General features: G+C 39.7%; 1 protein-coding gene across 3 annotated transcripts in view; it reads right to left on the bottom strand.

Annotated features, from left to right (window-relative positions):
• The window catches only part of ATP2A2 (ATPase sarcoplasmic/endoplasmic reticulum Ca2+ transporting 2), a 52,935-nt gene that overhangs the window by 12,582 nt on the left and 25,528 nt on the right, over positions 1 to 14,825 (bottom strand). For all 3 annotated transcript variants that reach the window (XR_014151551.1, XM_081842578.1, XM_081842577.1), the window contains exons 7-14: positions 13,097 to 13,177; positions 9,635 to 9,720; positions 7,479 to 7,943; positions 4,822 to 4,910; positions 3,216 to 3,318; positions 1,289 to 1,420; positions 1,047 to 1,169; positions 570 to 788 (exon numbers count right to left, since the gene is read on the bottom strand). Coding sequence is in view for 2 of the 3 variants with exons in the window: in XM_081842578.1 (XP_081698704.1) it covers positions 570 to 788; positions 1,047 to 1,169; positions 1,289 to 1,420; positions 3,216 to 3,318; positions 4,822 to 4,910; positions 7,479 to 7,943; positions 9,635 to 9,720; positions 13,097 to 13,177 (1,298 nt within the window). In the remaining variant the exon portion in view is untranslated. The remainder of the gene's footprint in view (positions 1 to 569; positions 789 to 1,046; positions 1,170 to 1,288; positions 1,421 to 3,215; positions 3,319 to 4,821; positions 4,911 to 7,478; positions 7,944 to 9,634; positions 9,721 to 13,096; positions 13,178 to 14,825) is intronic.

Here is a 14,825-nt window from a genome sequence, read left to right as displayed (position 1 = left end):
GTTGCTGAACAGAACTAATATGTCTTTTACCATTGTTATACTATTACTTGTCAGGTTTTTTTTGAGGGGGTACTCAAGGGTACGAAGTACTGAAGCCTCTTTTTTTGGTTAAAGAGTGTGGCACTTACTGTAACAACTTCATGATGAGTACCTATTTTTCTAGGGAAAAGGCACTGCTATTACTGCTTGTACAGCATTTTTGTTTTAATTTGTTCATCTTCCCAACAATCCACAGAGGTCAGTTGCTACTGTTCCCATTCTATAGGTAAGGAATGGAGACTAGACAGCCCTAGGTAAATTTTTGTAGCCTAGGATTAGGTGGGGTTTATCACCAGCTGTGTTAGTTGCAAGGGCATGAACACTACCCAGGATGCCTAGTGATAAATGCACAATATACTAGGATGGGACTAGGATGGAGATGCTAAATGTTACAAACTAACATCAGCTACATCCCTTCCTCCAAGGAGCTCCGAGTGGCTCACTTGGTGTTTCCATCCAAAGACAAAGCTCACTTTGTTTGAGGAAACTTCTGCCATTCTCCTCAAGCTGCAATTTGACAGTAAACCAACCTCGTAAGTAATGAAATTTGCAGAATCCTCTAATTTCATGTCTTCCCTTCTTGGTGGATTGTCGTGTGTTGCTAAAGCCAAGCAGCGCAGGGTATCTCGCCCTGTGCCCCACTCTCGGATGACGCTCATGATCTTCTGCTTAATTCCTGGTGTCAATGGCACTTTAGTGCTTCCAACCCGGATGTGTGTACACCTGTCAATTACTCCTTCGGGGGCACCCTGCAGGAGCACAAAGTGGGAGCCAATTAGCCTTCCAGGAAAGATCAGAATCACAATCACTTGCCTTCACACCACAAAGCCATCAAGGAAAAAAAAATAAAATTAAATTAAAGTAGCTCACTCAACTGCAGGGGTCAAATACTACTAAGCACAGATTTATTTTTTGAGACGCCACTGCAATTTTGTTCTGGCACAACTTCAAGAGCCATGCTGCCTTGTAGCTAAGTACAACCGCCTGCTTCCATGAAGCATACTTGCCTTAACGAACATCTTGCTCATAGTAGTCCGGCTGGGCTTGTTTGGAGTGCAGTACACCGACATGGACTTTCTATCCCTTGAGAATTCAAGGGTGAACTCTTTCTTCATGAGTTGCTTTATCACCTGCAGAAAGGAGGTGGGAAGATGGAGAAGTCAGAATTGGAGTGCAATGAACCTGCAGGAAAGGAGAAGAGTTTTACAGTACTTGGTTCTCTGCTGTGTATTACTTCAGAAGTACTGACCGAGTTGCAAGCGTTTGCCCGTTCAATTCTGGACAGTCCTTTCAACTCTGTGTCAAACACATTCATCTTCTCCACCAGACACGTGAGGGCAGTCTCTGTGGCTTCACCAACCTTTTCATACACTCCTTTAGCCTTTAACAAAAATGTTATTAGCATGATTAGTATCACAGTTTGCCTATCACTTACATATTTTGGGAGTCTTCTTGATAACAGACACCCAAAAATTCTTATTTAAAATGAAAACAAAACCAGAATTTGTAATAAAATCTATTTATGCAATAATGGATTTTATTGAAAATATATTTTTGTACTGTGCCAATTACTGCTTCCTTTTCCAGCACACGAAGACCTACTGGGCGGCGGCGGCGGGGGGGGGGCTTACCTTGACTTGCATTTGTACCTTAAGTGCCATAAGAGGCCCCCATTTTGTAGCAGTAAGTAGACTGGCACAGTGAGAACATAAGTCTAAGCCACACCAGCCCTTTCAAGTGTTTACTCATACTTGTCTATACTTTCTAATGACACTTCAAGTCCTAGTTTCTAAGGGTTTCATTCCCGGCAGTCTACTACTTTCTCTTGATTCACTCTGCAGCCCTACACTTTGACTTCTTCCACTCATGTCTGTGACCTTTCTCCCCACTGCATCTATCAAGTTACTTCCTTCTAGATCAACTTTTGCATAAACAACCCAAAGAAGCATAACTGTCCTGCATGTTCTGCTATGTTAACCCTTGCCTATTATTTATGCTCCTTTATCCAAACCTCTTTTACCTTCCTCTGTCCTGCTCAGCACCAAAAAGGTCACTGTCTTTTATCTGGTATGTGTAAGTCACATTCTTTGCAGTTGGTATGGGGACTATCAGCACAGGCTCAGCATAAGAAAACCTATTTGTTAATTAGAAGAATGCACTACCTTGTCTCAAAAGCCCACTTCCCTTGACTGTCCCTTATTTAGTGTTCTGCCTAACTATTTTAAAGGTGCATCTCAACCAGCACTCATTATGGAAGTGCTTTTTCAAGCTAATATTGTATAACCAACCATGTGTACAGTGCCTCTTTCTTCCGGCCTTCTTTCCCCATATTTTTCCTTACTCCTGCACTCCCGCTCGATGCAAAGCCCCCATATGGCTGTAAAATGGAGCTTCCATACTAATTCAAGGGACTGTTCAAGTTCACACCTGTTTAGCTTCAGACTTAGGTGCTCTCATACCTGTCATTGAGTCCTTTGTATGAATTCATGTATGCATGAAAAAAAATTAAATTCAACATTTTGTTTCATACAACACCAAGGCTCTTCAGCGCCAAGATAAAACTATACGTTTCCCAGATCATGAAAAACTAACTGGTGCAGGCACAGCCACTTTTCACAGGATTCAGGAAAATACCTAGATAGTAGATATGCACACAAGGCTTCTTTTACAGGTGTCAGAAATGCATCTATCAGAAAAGTATAAATATGTTGTACTGTGGCAACCCCACTTCTTAAATTCCCTTAGTGGGGATGTCTGGTCAAGACCTTACATTGTTGATACTTTGATGCAACATTAAAATCTGATTATTTCAGTCTGTGGCTGTTTTTAGTTGTTTTAACTTGATGCCTTGGTTTGGATATCTTGCTGCTGAATTGTTATTTCATTTGCTGTATACTTTTATTTATTTATTTCGTTTGCTATCTATTTGTACAGATTTAATAACCGAAAACAACTGAGCAATTCGTCTTGGACACAACTGCTGGAAAAGAGGTGCATAAAAGACTAAACAAACACACCCTTGAGGGAAAGTATCTGTTCCTGTGAACAGTATAAATACCCTTAATCAAACAGGATGGGAGGAATGTACCTTGACACTCGTGCTGCAGCCCTTTCTAACGTAGGAGAGCAACAGCAACCACTTTGCTCCCTCTCTTGAATTAGGAGGAGATACTTACCTCATTGAAATCCAGAGAAGAATCGTTGCAAAGGGCACAGATTGTTGCCAATTCTATAAGACCATCATACTGACTGCATTTGATCAGTTTCTCATCTTTATGCCTGTCAAAAATATTCAAGAGAAAAATAGATGGTGAGACTTCAGTCCCAATGTCTGTGCTGTATCAGAGTAAACCACTGGCTAAGATCCTTCCTTCTCTGGCATGTTCATGTTATTCTCATCCTTCATATGCTGAAATCCGGAAAGCCCCCTGCAGCTTGGGCTTGGGATAAATAAATCACATTGACATGAATGTGAATGGACATTTCATGTTGCATTATGTTTACAAGGCCAGAATCAACAGGAGAACTCACGTTTACAAGTAGTCTTTTAAAACATGGACATTTAAAGTTCCTGTGTCCTAATTAAGAATTCCTCCTTGCCCACTCAAATACGAAAAGGAACCATGATCAATGAGGCAAGTGTGCTGCATGTTTTAAAGATGCTGTATTTCACTTTTGCCCTAAGTGAATTTTGTTCAAGGGTAATTGATATTAATATTACACAAAGAACATTTAGAAAGGGCCCATCATGGGATTGATTCACATCAAAAGCTTGTCATCAATGATTATAAAGACTGAACAAATTGAGATTTCTCTCTACTTGGGGGAAATTAGCTTTGCTGAAGCACTGATGAATCATGACACCTCATGTGCTCCTCTTAAGGGCTCTACGTAAACAAAGACATCAACTAGGAAATGACAATAGATGTTATGTCTTTTCCAGTCATCATCTCAACATTAACAATCTGTGCCTTTCTTTGGAGCTATGAAGAACTGAAAAGACACTAGTGTGTGCACATTTCTTTATATGGAAAGCAGAGACAAAGGCATAAGAGAAGTGGTAATATGATATGTAGATTCAAAAAACATAACATTTCAGAACAATTTGGAGAAATTAAGGTTTGAAGGAGGGAAAGCATAGCAGTCTTGTAATTTTATAGGCCTGCCAAATTAAACAACAACAACAACAACAACAACAACAACAATAATAAATTCTAGCCTTCTGGGAGCCAGTAGAGGTCAGATGGAGAGATCTGTCCTTCCTCTAGCACCCTGGTGTGTGATGGTGGGCTCCAAGGAGGAAACAGTGCTTTACCCATTCTATACCAGGTTACTCACTCACCTGCATGCAAATCCTTGTCCCCATAAGCTGCCAGGCAAGTGCTTAAACACAAGCCTGCACAACAGTATTCATAATGAAAGATTGCACACATAAGAAATATATTCTAGGACAACAATGTAATTCTGAAGGACAGATCTAGAGTATATTTATAATGCTTGGAGTGCTCACAGTAAATAACTTGTTAAGTGAGACCAGTAACACTCTTCTCCCTATGATGGGCGAAATATCAATAACCTTGTGGAAAGCCTGCAATTTCCTCACAAAATTAACTATTCCAAAAGATTAGCTTTAAATTGGTAATCTACAAATCAAGAGGTTGCACTTCAGTCCCGCTTTATATTATCCACTTCTCTTTCAGGCTGTTAAATTTGAGCCCTAAGTGCTGCTGTGCATACACAGCCAGACCTGTAAATGGTTCAGCTGGCAAGAATCAAGCTTACACTTCTCCTATGGGAGCGTATGTTGAGCCAGTCACTGTAAATTCATTCAGAGAACAGCTATCTCCTTCCACTCGGTCCACAACGAACATCTGTAAGACAGAAAAGGGTACAGATCCAGTCAACCAACTGAGATAAAGCTTGAACGTCAAGATAGAAGTGCAGGCAGGACTTTATATCAGTAGCATTAATAGTTATAACATTTAACTAGCACTTATTTTTCAGGATTTTTATAATATGGGCTTCTTCCACATACATTTCTTTAGATCTTTGCCTCTATATTCTGGAGGAATTCATTTTATTCCCAGGAAATCAGCCAAAGTTTAATGTTTAGTCCACTCCAGGTAAGCACAGCTATACTGACTTCAGAACACTCACCTTCATTGCCAGGTGTTGGTGAGTTTTAGAATCAGGCAAATGCTTCAGAAGCAGTGCCTGATGCCACTTTTTGAACCTGGAGCGACAGGAATGCAGCCTCAGACATGGAAATGGGGCATATGCTAGTCAATGTTCATTTAGCATGACCAGAACACAAGGAAGGTGAAGGGAAAAGACTAAGGGGGCATGGTGGGGAGGGGATCATTTTTCAGAAATTAACATGAGCACTGAGAAAGAGCCGGGGAGACGGCACTGCTGACAAGGTTGGTTTTTACTGAAAGAGGGTCTTGAAGAGGCAGGGAAAATGTTCTTTTTAAAGTAGCACTATAGTTTAAATAGAGATTGGAGCAGGAAGAGAGGACAGTGTTTACTAATAAGGGATGAGCAAAAGACTGAACTCCAATCCCCAAGGAAAAACACCACTACCCCACCATAAGGAAAACCTTTTTCAAAAGAACACCCACCATTCAAATGTATGCAGTTACTTTCCTTTCAAGCCTGCTGTGTACAAGCAACATGAGTAAATTCACATCGGCTTGGACTGGATAGTTTGGCAACAGACCATAATGCAGAAAAATAATCTCCAAGGATTACTTCTGTAAAAACTTCCTAAAGAGAAGGAGAGAGACTCTCTCTCTTTTCCACAGGAAAATACTGCTTTACTGCTTTTATGTGCAAAGGCTTTCTTCCAAAATCTTACAGACACCACTTTTCTGCATTACCTAATGGACTTGACACTAACAAAAAACAAAACACCCTCTCCCAGCTATATAGGATTAGAGAAATATTTTGATCTAAAAGAATGAAGAGCTCAATATTGCTACTTCAAAACAAATCTTTTTCTGAGGCAAAAGAGTTTGATGTTCCTATGCTAAGGAACCTTTCTGTTTTTTGGGCATCTGACTTCTTAAGAGACGGGCAGTTATGCAATACTCTGCAAGTAACCTTCTCTAGAATACAGATGAGCAGCTGCTTTGTGTTCCACAGGCACAAACACTTCAGCATAAAATTCTGGACAAGACTGGAAAGTAATACAAATAAGTAAACAGCAAGTTAAACAGGGGCACCAAAGTCTGTTACAGTCACACAAATATTAAGTAGATTCAAAAAGAAGAGGTCTGTTACTGTTTACTTATTTGAAATCTTACCCTGGCCCAATAATTTTGAATGTAATTATTTCCAGCCACGTAATGTAATCAGGAGAAGCTCTAGCCCCTTAAGTCTTTCCAGCAATTACCCTTCACAAATAAAAGTGCCTTAATTTGATTTAAAATTCTTTCTTTGTGCTTCTATTCAGTTCCTGCTTAGAATATCAATCACAAGTGAGGCACAACCAACTGAATAAAGAGACTGGCATAATTGCTAAATAACAGGACAATACCTAGATCAGCATTCATCAACTTTCTAAACACACACACACACACCTGGTCACTCTACAGAGTGCCTAGCATCAGAGGTAACTCTGGTAATCTACTCAATAACAGATTATGCATCAAATTTTAAACCAGGGCCTCCCATATCTACTCCAGTTTGAATTTGCTATCAAATACTGTGGACCACCCATGTGTGCGGTATAGAGAAAAGTGGAGAAGACTGACAGAAGTATGACAACATGGGAAGGAAGTAACTCTTAAGTCTTATCTATTCTGTGTCTCCAGGGCCTACCTTCAATGAAATGGTAATCATGGGTCATTCTTCAAAGTTCATAGGCAATTTAATACAGAATGGAATTTGTTCACTCAAAATTTAAGGTGTTTTTGTTTTGTTTTAAAGAGGGTAATAAACCCATTAAAAAACCTGTGACAAGGAGAATAATTCCCAAGCCATCAACTTGGGAAGAGTCTATAAATGGCAAAAAGTTTTATTTTCTTTTTCCGTCTCTCCTGGGGCACATTTATCTTCACCCTATCAAGACTGCATCAGTGGTGAAGGAAAGTTATTCTCAAGGCACCTTTTCTTCTAGAGTTGAGCTCAGGAACTGAACAGATTCAAGGGATAGGCATTGGTTAAGTTTTGTCTCAAACCAAGCCATGTATTTTTCTCTTTATGTACAGAGTAATATTCAAGTTACAAAGAGGTAAGCACTATCCTTCTAATTAACTTAAATTATCTTTTCTGCTGATAAAGCATCTGCAATCACATTTTAATAAAATAAAGGCTTAGAAGCAGGCTTTGTTGACAGAGCTGTACTGACACTAAAACTGGCCTATTTCATAGTTCTGACAGAAACCCAGACAAATTACATAAGTTAAGAAGAAACTAGATAAGTGAATTGACCATACCCTGCAAACTGACATCTGGTTGGTGGTAAGAGTTCCAGTCTTGTCTGAACAGATTACGGAAGTGCAGCCCAGGGTTTCCACAGATGGCAGGCTTCGAACAATAGCATTCTTCTTTGCCATTCGGCGAGTACCCAGAGCCAAGCAAGTGGTAATGACAGCAGGCAGGCCCTCTGGGATTGCAGCCACAGCAAGTGCCACAGCAATTTTGAAATAGTAGATGGCACCCCGAATCCAGGAGCCACCATGGACAGGATCGTTGAAGTGGCCGATGTTGATTATCCACACCGCAATGCATATCAGGGAGATGACCTTTGACAGCTGCTCTCCAAACTCGTCCAGCTTCTGCTGAAGCGGGGTCCTCTCCTGCTCAGTAGCCACCATTTCATCACGAATTTTGCCAATTTCGGTGTTCACGCCAGTTGCCACAACCACACCCATAGCTTTCCCTGCAGCAATGTTTGTACCCTAAATCAAGAAGTTAAAAGGGAATTGGAGAACTGTGGTTAATCACTAGCACATAAAGCTAGGTTATGCTTTTTCAGATACTATTTTCCACCAATACCTTATAGCCAAACTGCAAGGTTTGTAGTCTTATTTTGGCTAATTCGAGTTAACAGCAACATAAAATACATGAATGCGGCTATCAGCATTCTGGAAGTTACTTCAGATTTCATTCTGTCTTTGAACTGGGTTTTTATATACACAGGCCTATTTTATGTGTATTTGTATGTACTACGTGCCCTACTATGACCATAAATTACTCTCTCACTCAAGTTTGGTCACCTTTGAAAAAAACAATCACAGTGAGTGTCCAACATTGTAAGAATTTAATCCCTCTCTTGTGTATCTTCTCACCAGTCATGGATGGATTCATTACTACTCCCATTCCAAGGAGGCAGATGGCTTTGCCCATGGCCAATTATACACCAGGCGAGCTATACTCTATGGAGTTCTGAAGGTAGCTACCATCAAATTAAAACCACCAACCAAACAGAAGCATCAAGTAAAAGTGATTATTGAAGCAATCTTTATAGAAGTGACAAATGAGCAGCAGTTTACCAAGAACCTCCCTCCCAAAGATTTCAGAAACACCAAAAAACATGTGCCTGCTTAAGAGCCAGTAAGGCTTCACTTCTCAGAGGCCCACTGAAACAAGAGTTTACCAATCTTCTGAAAACAAAGACTGAGCAGGTCTTGGTAGTGGTCAATGCTTCTTTGTGGGAGGGCGATCCCAGATGAAGGTTCCTTTGCAGATGAAATCATGGCCTCCTGCAGGGTGACCTTAGGGTAGAGGGAGCTTGAATGCAAGAAAGCATTCACCTACTGTTTTCTTAAATCCAACAAAGGCCTCACATTCATTCTCTTGAAGAATGTAATTGTACTACTCTCTCCCACAAAGAAGCATTGACCACTTCCTTAGACCAGCCTTGCCAGTATGGGCAAGAGTTGGGCAGACATGTGGTCAAGCACACTTTTTGCATCTTCAAGTGACGCTCATCCCACAAATGCAACAAAGAACAGGACGTCCTATGGTCAAATGTGGCAACTGACTTGGAAGAGATGAAAAAGAAGCTGAGCCCTTTTTCTATGCTTTTCTGCCTGGCACATTACAGGAGATTTAAAAAAAGAAACTGGGGTATCAGTGAAACTTGGAAGATAAGCTCTCTTAATAAATAGCATTCCAGTTACAAAAAAATACTTAGCAGTAACTGGTAGATGACAGAAACACCTTGCTTTATAACCATAGCCCTCACACTTGCCTTTCAAACATGTACCCTGAAAACCTAGGATTACAAGCCCAACACGTCCCCTGGGCAACTGTGTGTTTCCAATGGTTTCTTGTTTTACTGCTCTTCATTTTTGCCTAGCATGTACAAGCAAGTGTAGCTAAACAAAATTTACCATGATTGAAGAGACAATGTGTTTATATGCATCAGGTTTTTTAAGGCTCATTTAGTTCCATACAAGGTTACCATTTAGATGTCCAAGATATTCTTGATTCTTTAAACATGAGCTGCCCTAAACAAAATGAGTGATGGCTAATTTTTTTGGGGTGGGAGGGGGGAGGGAACCCATAGGAAGTAAGTCAAGAAACAGCAGAACAATCCTTTAATAATCAGTACGCTCAGACAGATTCCCCCCCCCCATTTACTCACAGAAAAGAGCATGTTCTTCTTGTCTTGGTTCACTGCACGAGGATCAGGCACAGGGTCCGTGTGCTTAATTACAGACACAGATTCACCTAGATGAAGGTTACAGCTTTAGTAAGACATTAATGCCTCAATTTCCCACCATTTTGCATCTGCACAACATCACCTGTGAAAGCCATTACATCATAATACAAGGTTTACATAGATGAAAGGCATTTTTTTAAAATAGAAAAAGCCACTACGTTAAAACTGTAACCTAGGGTTACCATACACCTGGAATTTTCCGGACATAGCCAGAATACGGCAGTCGTAAACAGTGTCTGGGTGGAAATCATGCTCAGATGTCCAGGAAAATGTGGAGATATGTCAACTTGTTTCAGAAGTCTAGATTTTGACGAATTTCCTTTAAAATATCTCAAAAACATTTTTTTTTTTAGATTTTGCAAAAAAAAAAGTTCAACAACTTCTGTGTCCGGATTTTCACTTTTTGAAATATGGCAACCCTACTGTAGCCATTAAAAAACCAACACCACATGAAAATAGTTTTGATGCAAATGATTGCGAGGAGAAAACCAGGCAATAATAAATAGTCTAGGTAAGTTATGTAAATACAGAAATATTTACAAAGCCTGGGCATGTAAGAAGCTTTCATATATACCAAAAAAAAGGCAAGCCAGCTGATCAGAAACCAGTTTCTAATTTAGATTTTGTGTCTGATTTTGACCTAAAGATAATTTCTTCCTATACCATGTGCCTCTGAATCAAATTAGAGGAGGAAAAATGCAGAATTTGCAATGGAGGCTTTCTCCCAGTGCCCATTCACACTTTCCAAGAACATGAGGGGAACAGATAGATGGCCAACAGACTTCGAATGCCTCCAGGGATCTGCATATAAACGAGGGGGCCACAATCAATCCACAGGCCTTATGATCTGTGGGCCCAATTAAGTGAGCATGTATTTACTGTGGGATAGCCAGTCTCATATAACCAACACTAATACTACTACTACTACTACTACTACTAATAATAATAATACCCCACCAATCTAGTCTAATTAATGCAATAACATTTAAGACCCTACAGTAAACCATCATGCCAGGCTTAGCACACCTTGTGAAGAACTAGATAATCAAGCCTCTGTTCCCCTCCAGTCTACCAGAGAAGCTCAACGTGTGAGGAGGTTTGTACTGATTGGTGCAAACCAAACCGCATGGCTCTTACAAGCCACTCTAGAGTTCCTATACCAATAATTTAGGAACCTTCTCCACTTTAACTAAAGCCAAGTTTTACTGCCTGTGCAACCGTTTCTGAATGCTGTATGGAAAAGCACATGAATCTGGAGAGTTTGTAAGTACAGGCAATGACCAATTTACACACATCCAGTTGATGCACAACTGTACACACAAACACACACAAACCACAGTGACCTGGAGGTAGCTGGAAAAGAGGGCAGGAGCTGGAAAAGGGCAGAGTAGGCCGACATGCACTGGGATCAGAAATGTAACCCTTGTGCAAAACGGTTGTTGTCTGAAAAGCATTTTTAACTTACCAAACCCGTTGTCTTTTTCTATGCTAGAGGAAGAGGTGAACTTTGGAACTTACTTTAAAGGGCACATATTTTAAAGGCCTAACAGCCTATATTTCCATGCTATACTTTGCTGCATATTTTATTATTTTAAATCTCTGCAGGAGTTTTCTCACCCAAGAGTACTAGCCTAAAACTTGGATCTTGGCACCTAGGAATTTTCCTTTTATACCTATTTTTTTCATTGAACCAACATTTATTTGATCTCCAGAACAGTGCTCAAAGACTGAGCTATCAGATTACTGGAAAAATATTCCAATCCTGACACCCAGTTTGTTTGGTTATACTGCAAATATACAACCAAATACATTATGATACCCTTCAAGCTTGTTAGACCTATTGACCAGGAGAAAGAAGCAACAGGTAGACATCTCTCTTGGCCTTTTGTTCATGTACCTTTTGTGATCTGGACAAGAACCGTTGAGAATCTAATCTAACCTAGATTCTACAAATCAAGCACATTACTCTAGCCTTTAAAATGGCAAATAAAAATCATAACTAGGACACAGTACAAAGAGTTCCCTCTCTAACATTTCCGCTGAAATGTGACTTTCTGAAGAGAGATGGACAGCTGACTTTTAACTAGGAAAAGATAAACCCAACTGAGTATGTATAATGGAACACAGAAAGCTGCTGTATACCAAGTCAAACCACTGGTCCACTGACCTCAGTTACATCTACACTGATTACTGATTAGCAGTGCCTCTCCAGTATTTCAAACAAGAGTTTTCCACAACCCTCCCTGGAGATGCCACAGGTTCAATTCTGATATTCCGCATTAAAAGTATGTATTCCATTTGGATTTTGGAAACATTCACAAGTAACACTAAGCCATTATTAACTTTAGCACATTGTGCATGATCTGGAACAAATGTAAGAGGAGCCTTGGGCTTGTACACTCTCCCTCCCCACCAGCATAGGAAGAAGGAATGAGCTGAAATTTAGTTTTCATTTCCCTCCAGGATCTAGCTTGTCATGCTATCTGGACCAAGGACTGTGGTTTAAAACAAGCTCTGGTTAGTTTAACAAGTCAGCTTCAAAACCAATTAGGTGGTACAATATTAAATCTTTATTCCCATTGTTCCCTCCCCTCCAATGCCAAGTCACTGAATGGTATCTTCCATGTCTTACATATGAAACAATATACAGCTCTCATGTATACATATACTGATTTGGCTATTCAAGCAAGTTACTAATAAAAAATTATGAAGGAAATAAAAAAGAAAACAAAAAAGTATTGGTGGTTCAGAGGGGAGAGCAGTGCAAGACAAGAATTCTGTCTTCTACTCAGTCTGTTGCTTATAAATCACAATTCCTGGTCCAGACAAGATAGGATTGAAGGAACCTGAAACACGAGTGAAGTTCTTCACTCAACCACGCAGCAGAAATATACCGTATTTTTTGCACCATAACACTCACTTTTTTCCTCCTAGAAAGCAAGGGGAAATGTCTGTACGTGTTATGGAGGAAATGCCTACGGATTTTCCTCCTCTAAAAGCTACATGCGTGTTATGGTTGGGTGCGTGTTATAGAGCGAAAAATACGGTACCTTTCTAAAATATAAATAGATCATGCTAAGATTATTGAAGCAGATAAGATTGTGTTCACTCCAGCTTCTAAGCAAACCTCCTATTTTGGGTACTTTAGTTTAAAGAAAGAATAACAGAATCATAGAATTGCAGAGTTGGAAGGGAACAAATGCCAAGATATACTAATGGCTTCCACTGAGTAAGTATGGCATGCACCAAGTGATGGCTCTCATTCATCACAATGATGCCTAAGAGTTCTGTTAAAAACTGAGGTTGCTGCTGTAATCAGGACAGTTTCCCGTTTGTTTTTAAAACAAATAGATTTTCTGATCATTACTGCCAAGAAACACTTACCTGTGAGAATTGACTGGTCTACCCTCAGAGTTGTCGATTTTATAGAAGTAATTCTTATGTCAGCAGGAACCTTGTCACCAACTGTGGATTAAGAGGAGAGTATTAGAGTTTGATCAGACGTTAAAGATTGCAAATATTTTTCAAGTAGTACCAGAACAAGCATACATCAACCATATATTTATTCAAAATATCTCACTTCACTTTTGAAATGAGGGAAGCTAACCCATTTTTCAGAGCTTCCCACAATTAGAAATTCCATAACCTATTTTGGAAGTGTATCTCATTGCCCAAGTGTTTATAGGAACATTTTGCTATGTGCAATTTCTCCTCATGTAGTTTAAACCCTGTTACCTTTAATGAAGTATCTATTTTGGTTAACATCATTATTGTACATTCTCAGAGAATTCTCCATCTGCCCATTAAGATGTTGACAATTGGGAGAATCCATACTATTTGACTGGTTTTGAACAGTCAATAGGACTTGGGATTTCTCAAATATCAGTGCAAACCACTTTTGAAACTGATAATATTTTAAAGCGTGTGTACTATGACATGGGTGTCCGATGTTCCCCCTAGGACCTCAGCCTTTGAGTTTGACCAGCATAGCTCTTTAATGTTGGACAGGAAATTGCCATATCCAACATCTTTTGCACTAGCCTACATTTCATCTAATAAGCATTTCTAAAGTAGCACACACACACACGAAGGAAGAACTAATAAAACGCTATTTTGCCAACACATGACAAAAACCCTAAAACAGGGTACTGAAAATACTTGCATCATCAGCCAGTAATTACTAATCCTGCCAGAATATGTGGACTTGTTACACAATAGTCCCTCTAGTTTTACTGTAGGGATGCACAGACTAAATGCTAATTCCTACAGGAACTGCTTATGCAACTGGCAGCAATCATGCATGAGGGAGAGAATGACGCTGTGAGGAAGTTAGGTCTGCCACTTCTATGTGCTAGGTCATTGATGTACAAACACCATACCAGAGGATTAAGCACATATTATTTGTAGCTTTATACTCTTTTAGAAAAACAATTTCTGCAACATTTCTCACAAGGTTAAAATTATAGTGTTCTCTTGGGCAGAGTCTTAGGTAGGTAACTAACACCACTCTCTATTTAGAATAAAGAGGCCAATAAGCCAGCTAGACTTTTTCTTTTCTACTCTGTCATTACAACATGAAAACCAAATTCACCGTGCCCTTCAGCAGTGAAGAGAAAATAGTACAAAACAATGACCAAGGCCAAAAATGGGCAAACTATTTGAATGCAGTCCCCTGGTGTTGTGACGAGGTTTATATGTAGATACATGAGAGCAGCTGCTTTTTCATCTATCACAATTCCACCAAACAGCAGGCTAAGACTCAGCACAATGCAGGAGAAAGTTCATCAATCTGTAAGGGCACACACGGTTGCTGGGCTTTCAACAGCTGAGCATCTCAAATGTACTGCCCCACTTGGCAAAGGCATATTAAAATAATGCATCTCTTTGCTGAAATCTATATAGATCAGCCTACACACAACTGCTAAAAATGGTTGTAAGGACTACTGGAAGAAAGCACTGAAATATTATTCTAACAAACTTTGCTTTCAACACAGCCAAGTGAACACCACAGCTCATTTGCCTTTCAGCAGAGTATTTAGAAAAAGCACCGCTATTTATTTATTTGTTCCTCAACAGCATGTTCTGAAATCTTATTAACAATTCTTCCGTAAAA

Source organism: Podarcis erhardii, assembly GCF_964252035.2.
Source record: "Podarcis erhardii genome assembly, chromosome: 15".
NCBI classification, from domain to species: Eukaryota; Metazoa; Chordata; class Lepidosauria; order Squamata; family Lacertidae; genus Podarcis; species Podarcis erhardii.
This window is presented reverse-complemented; position numbering and strand designations above follow the sequence as displayed.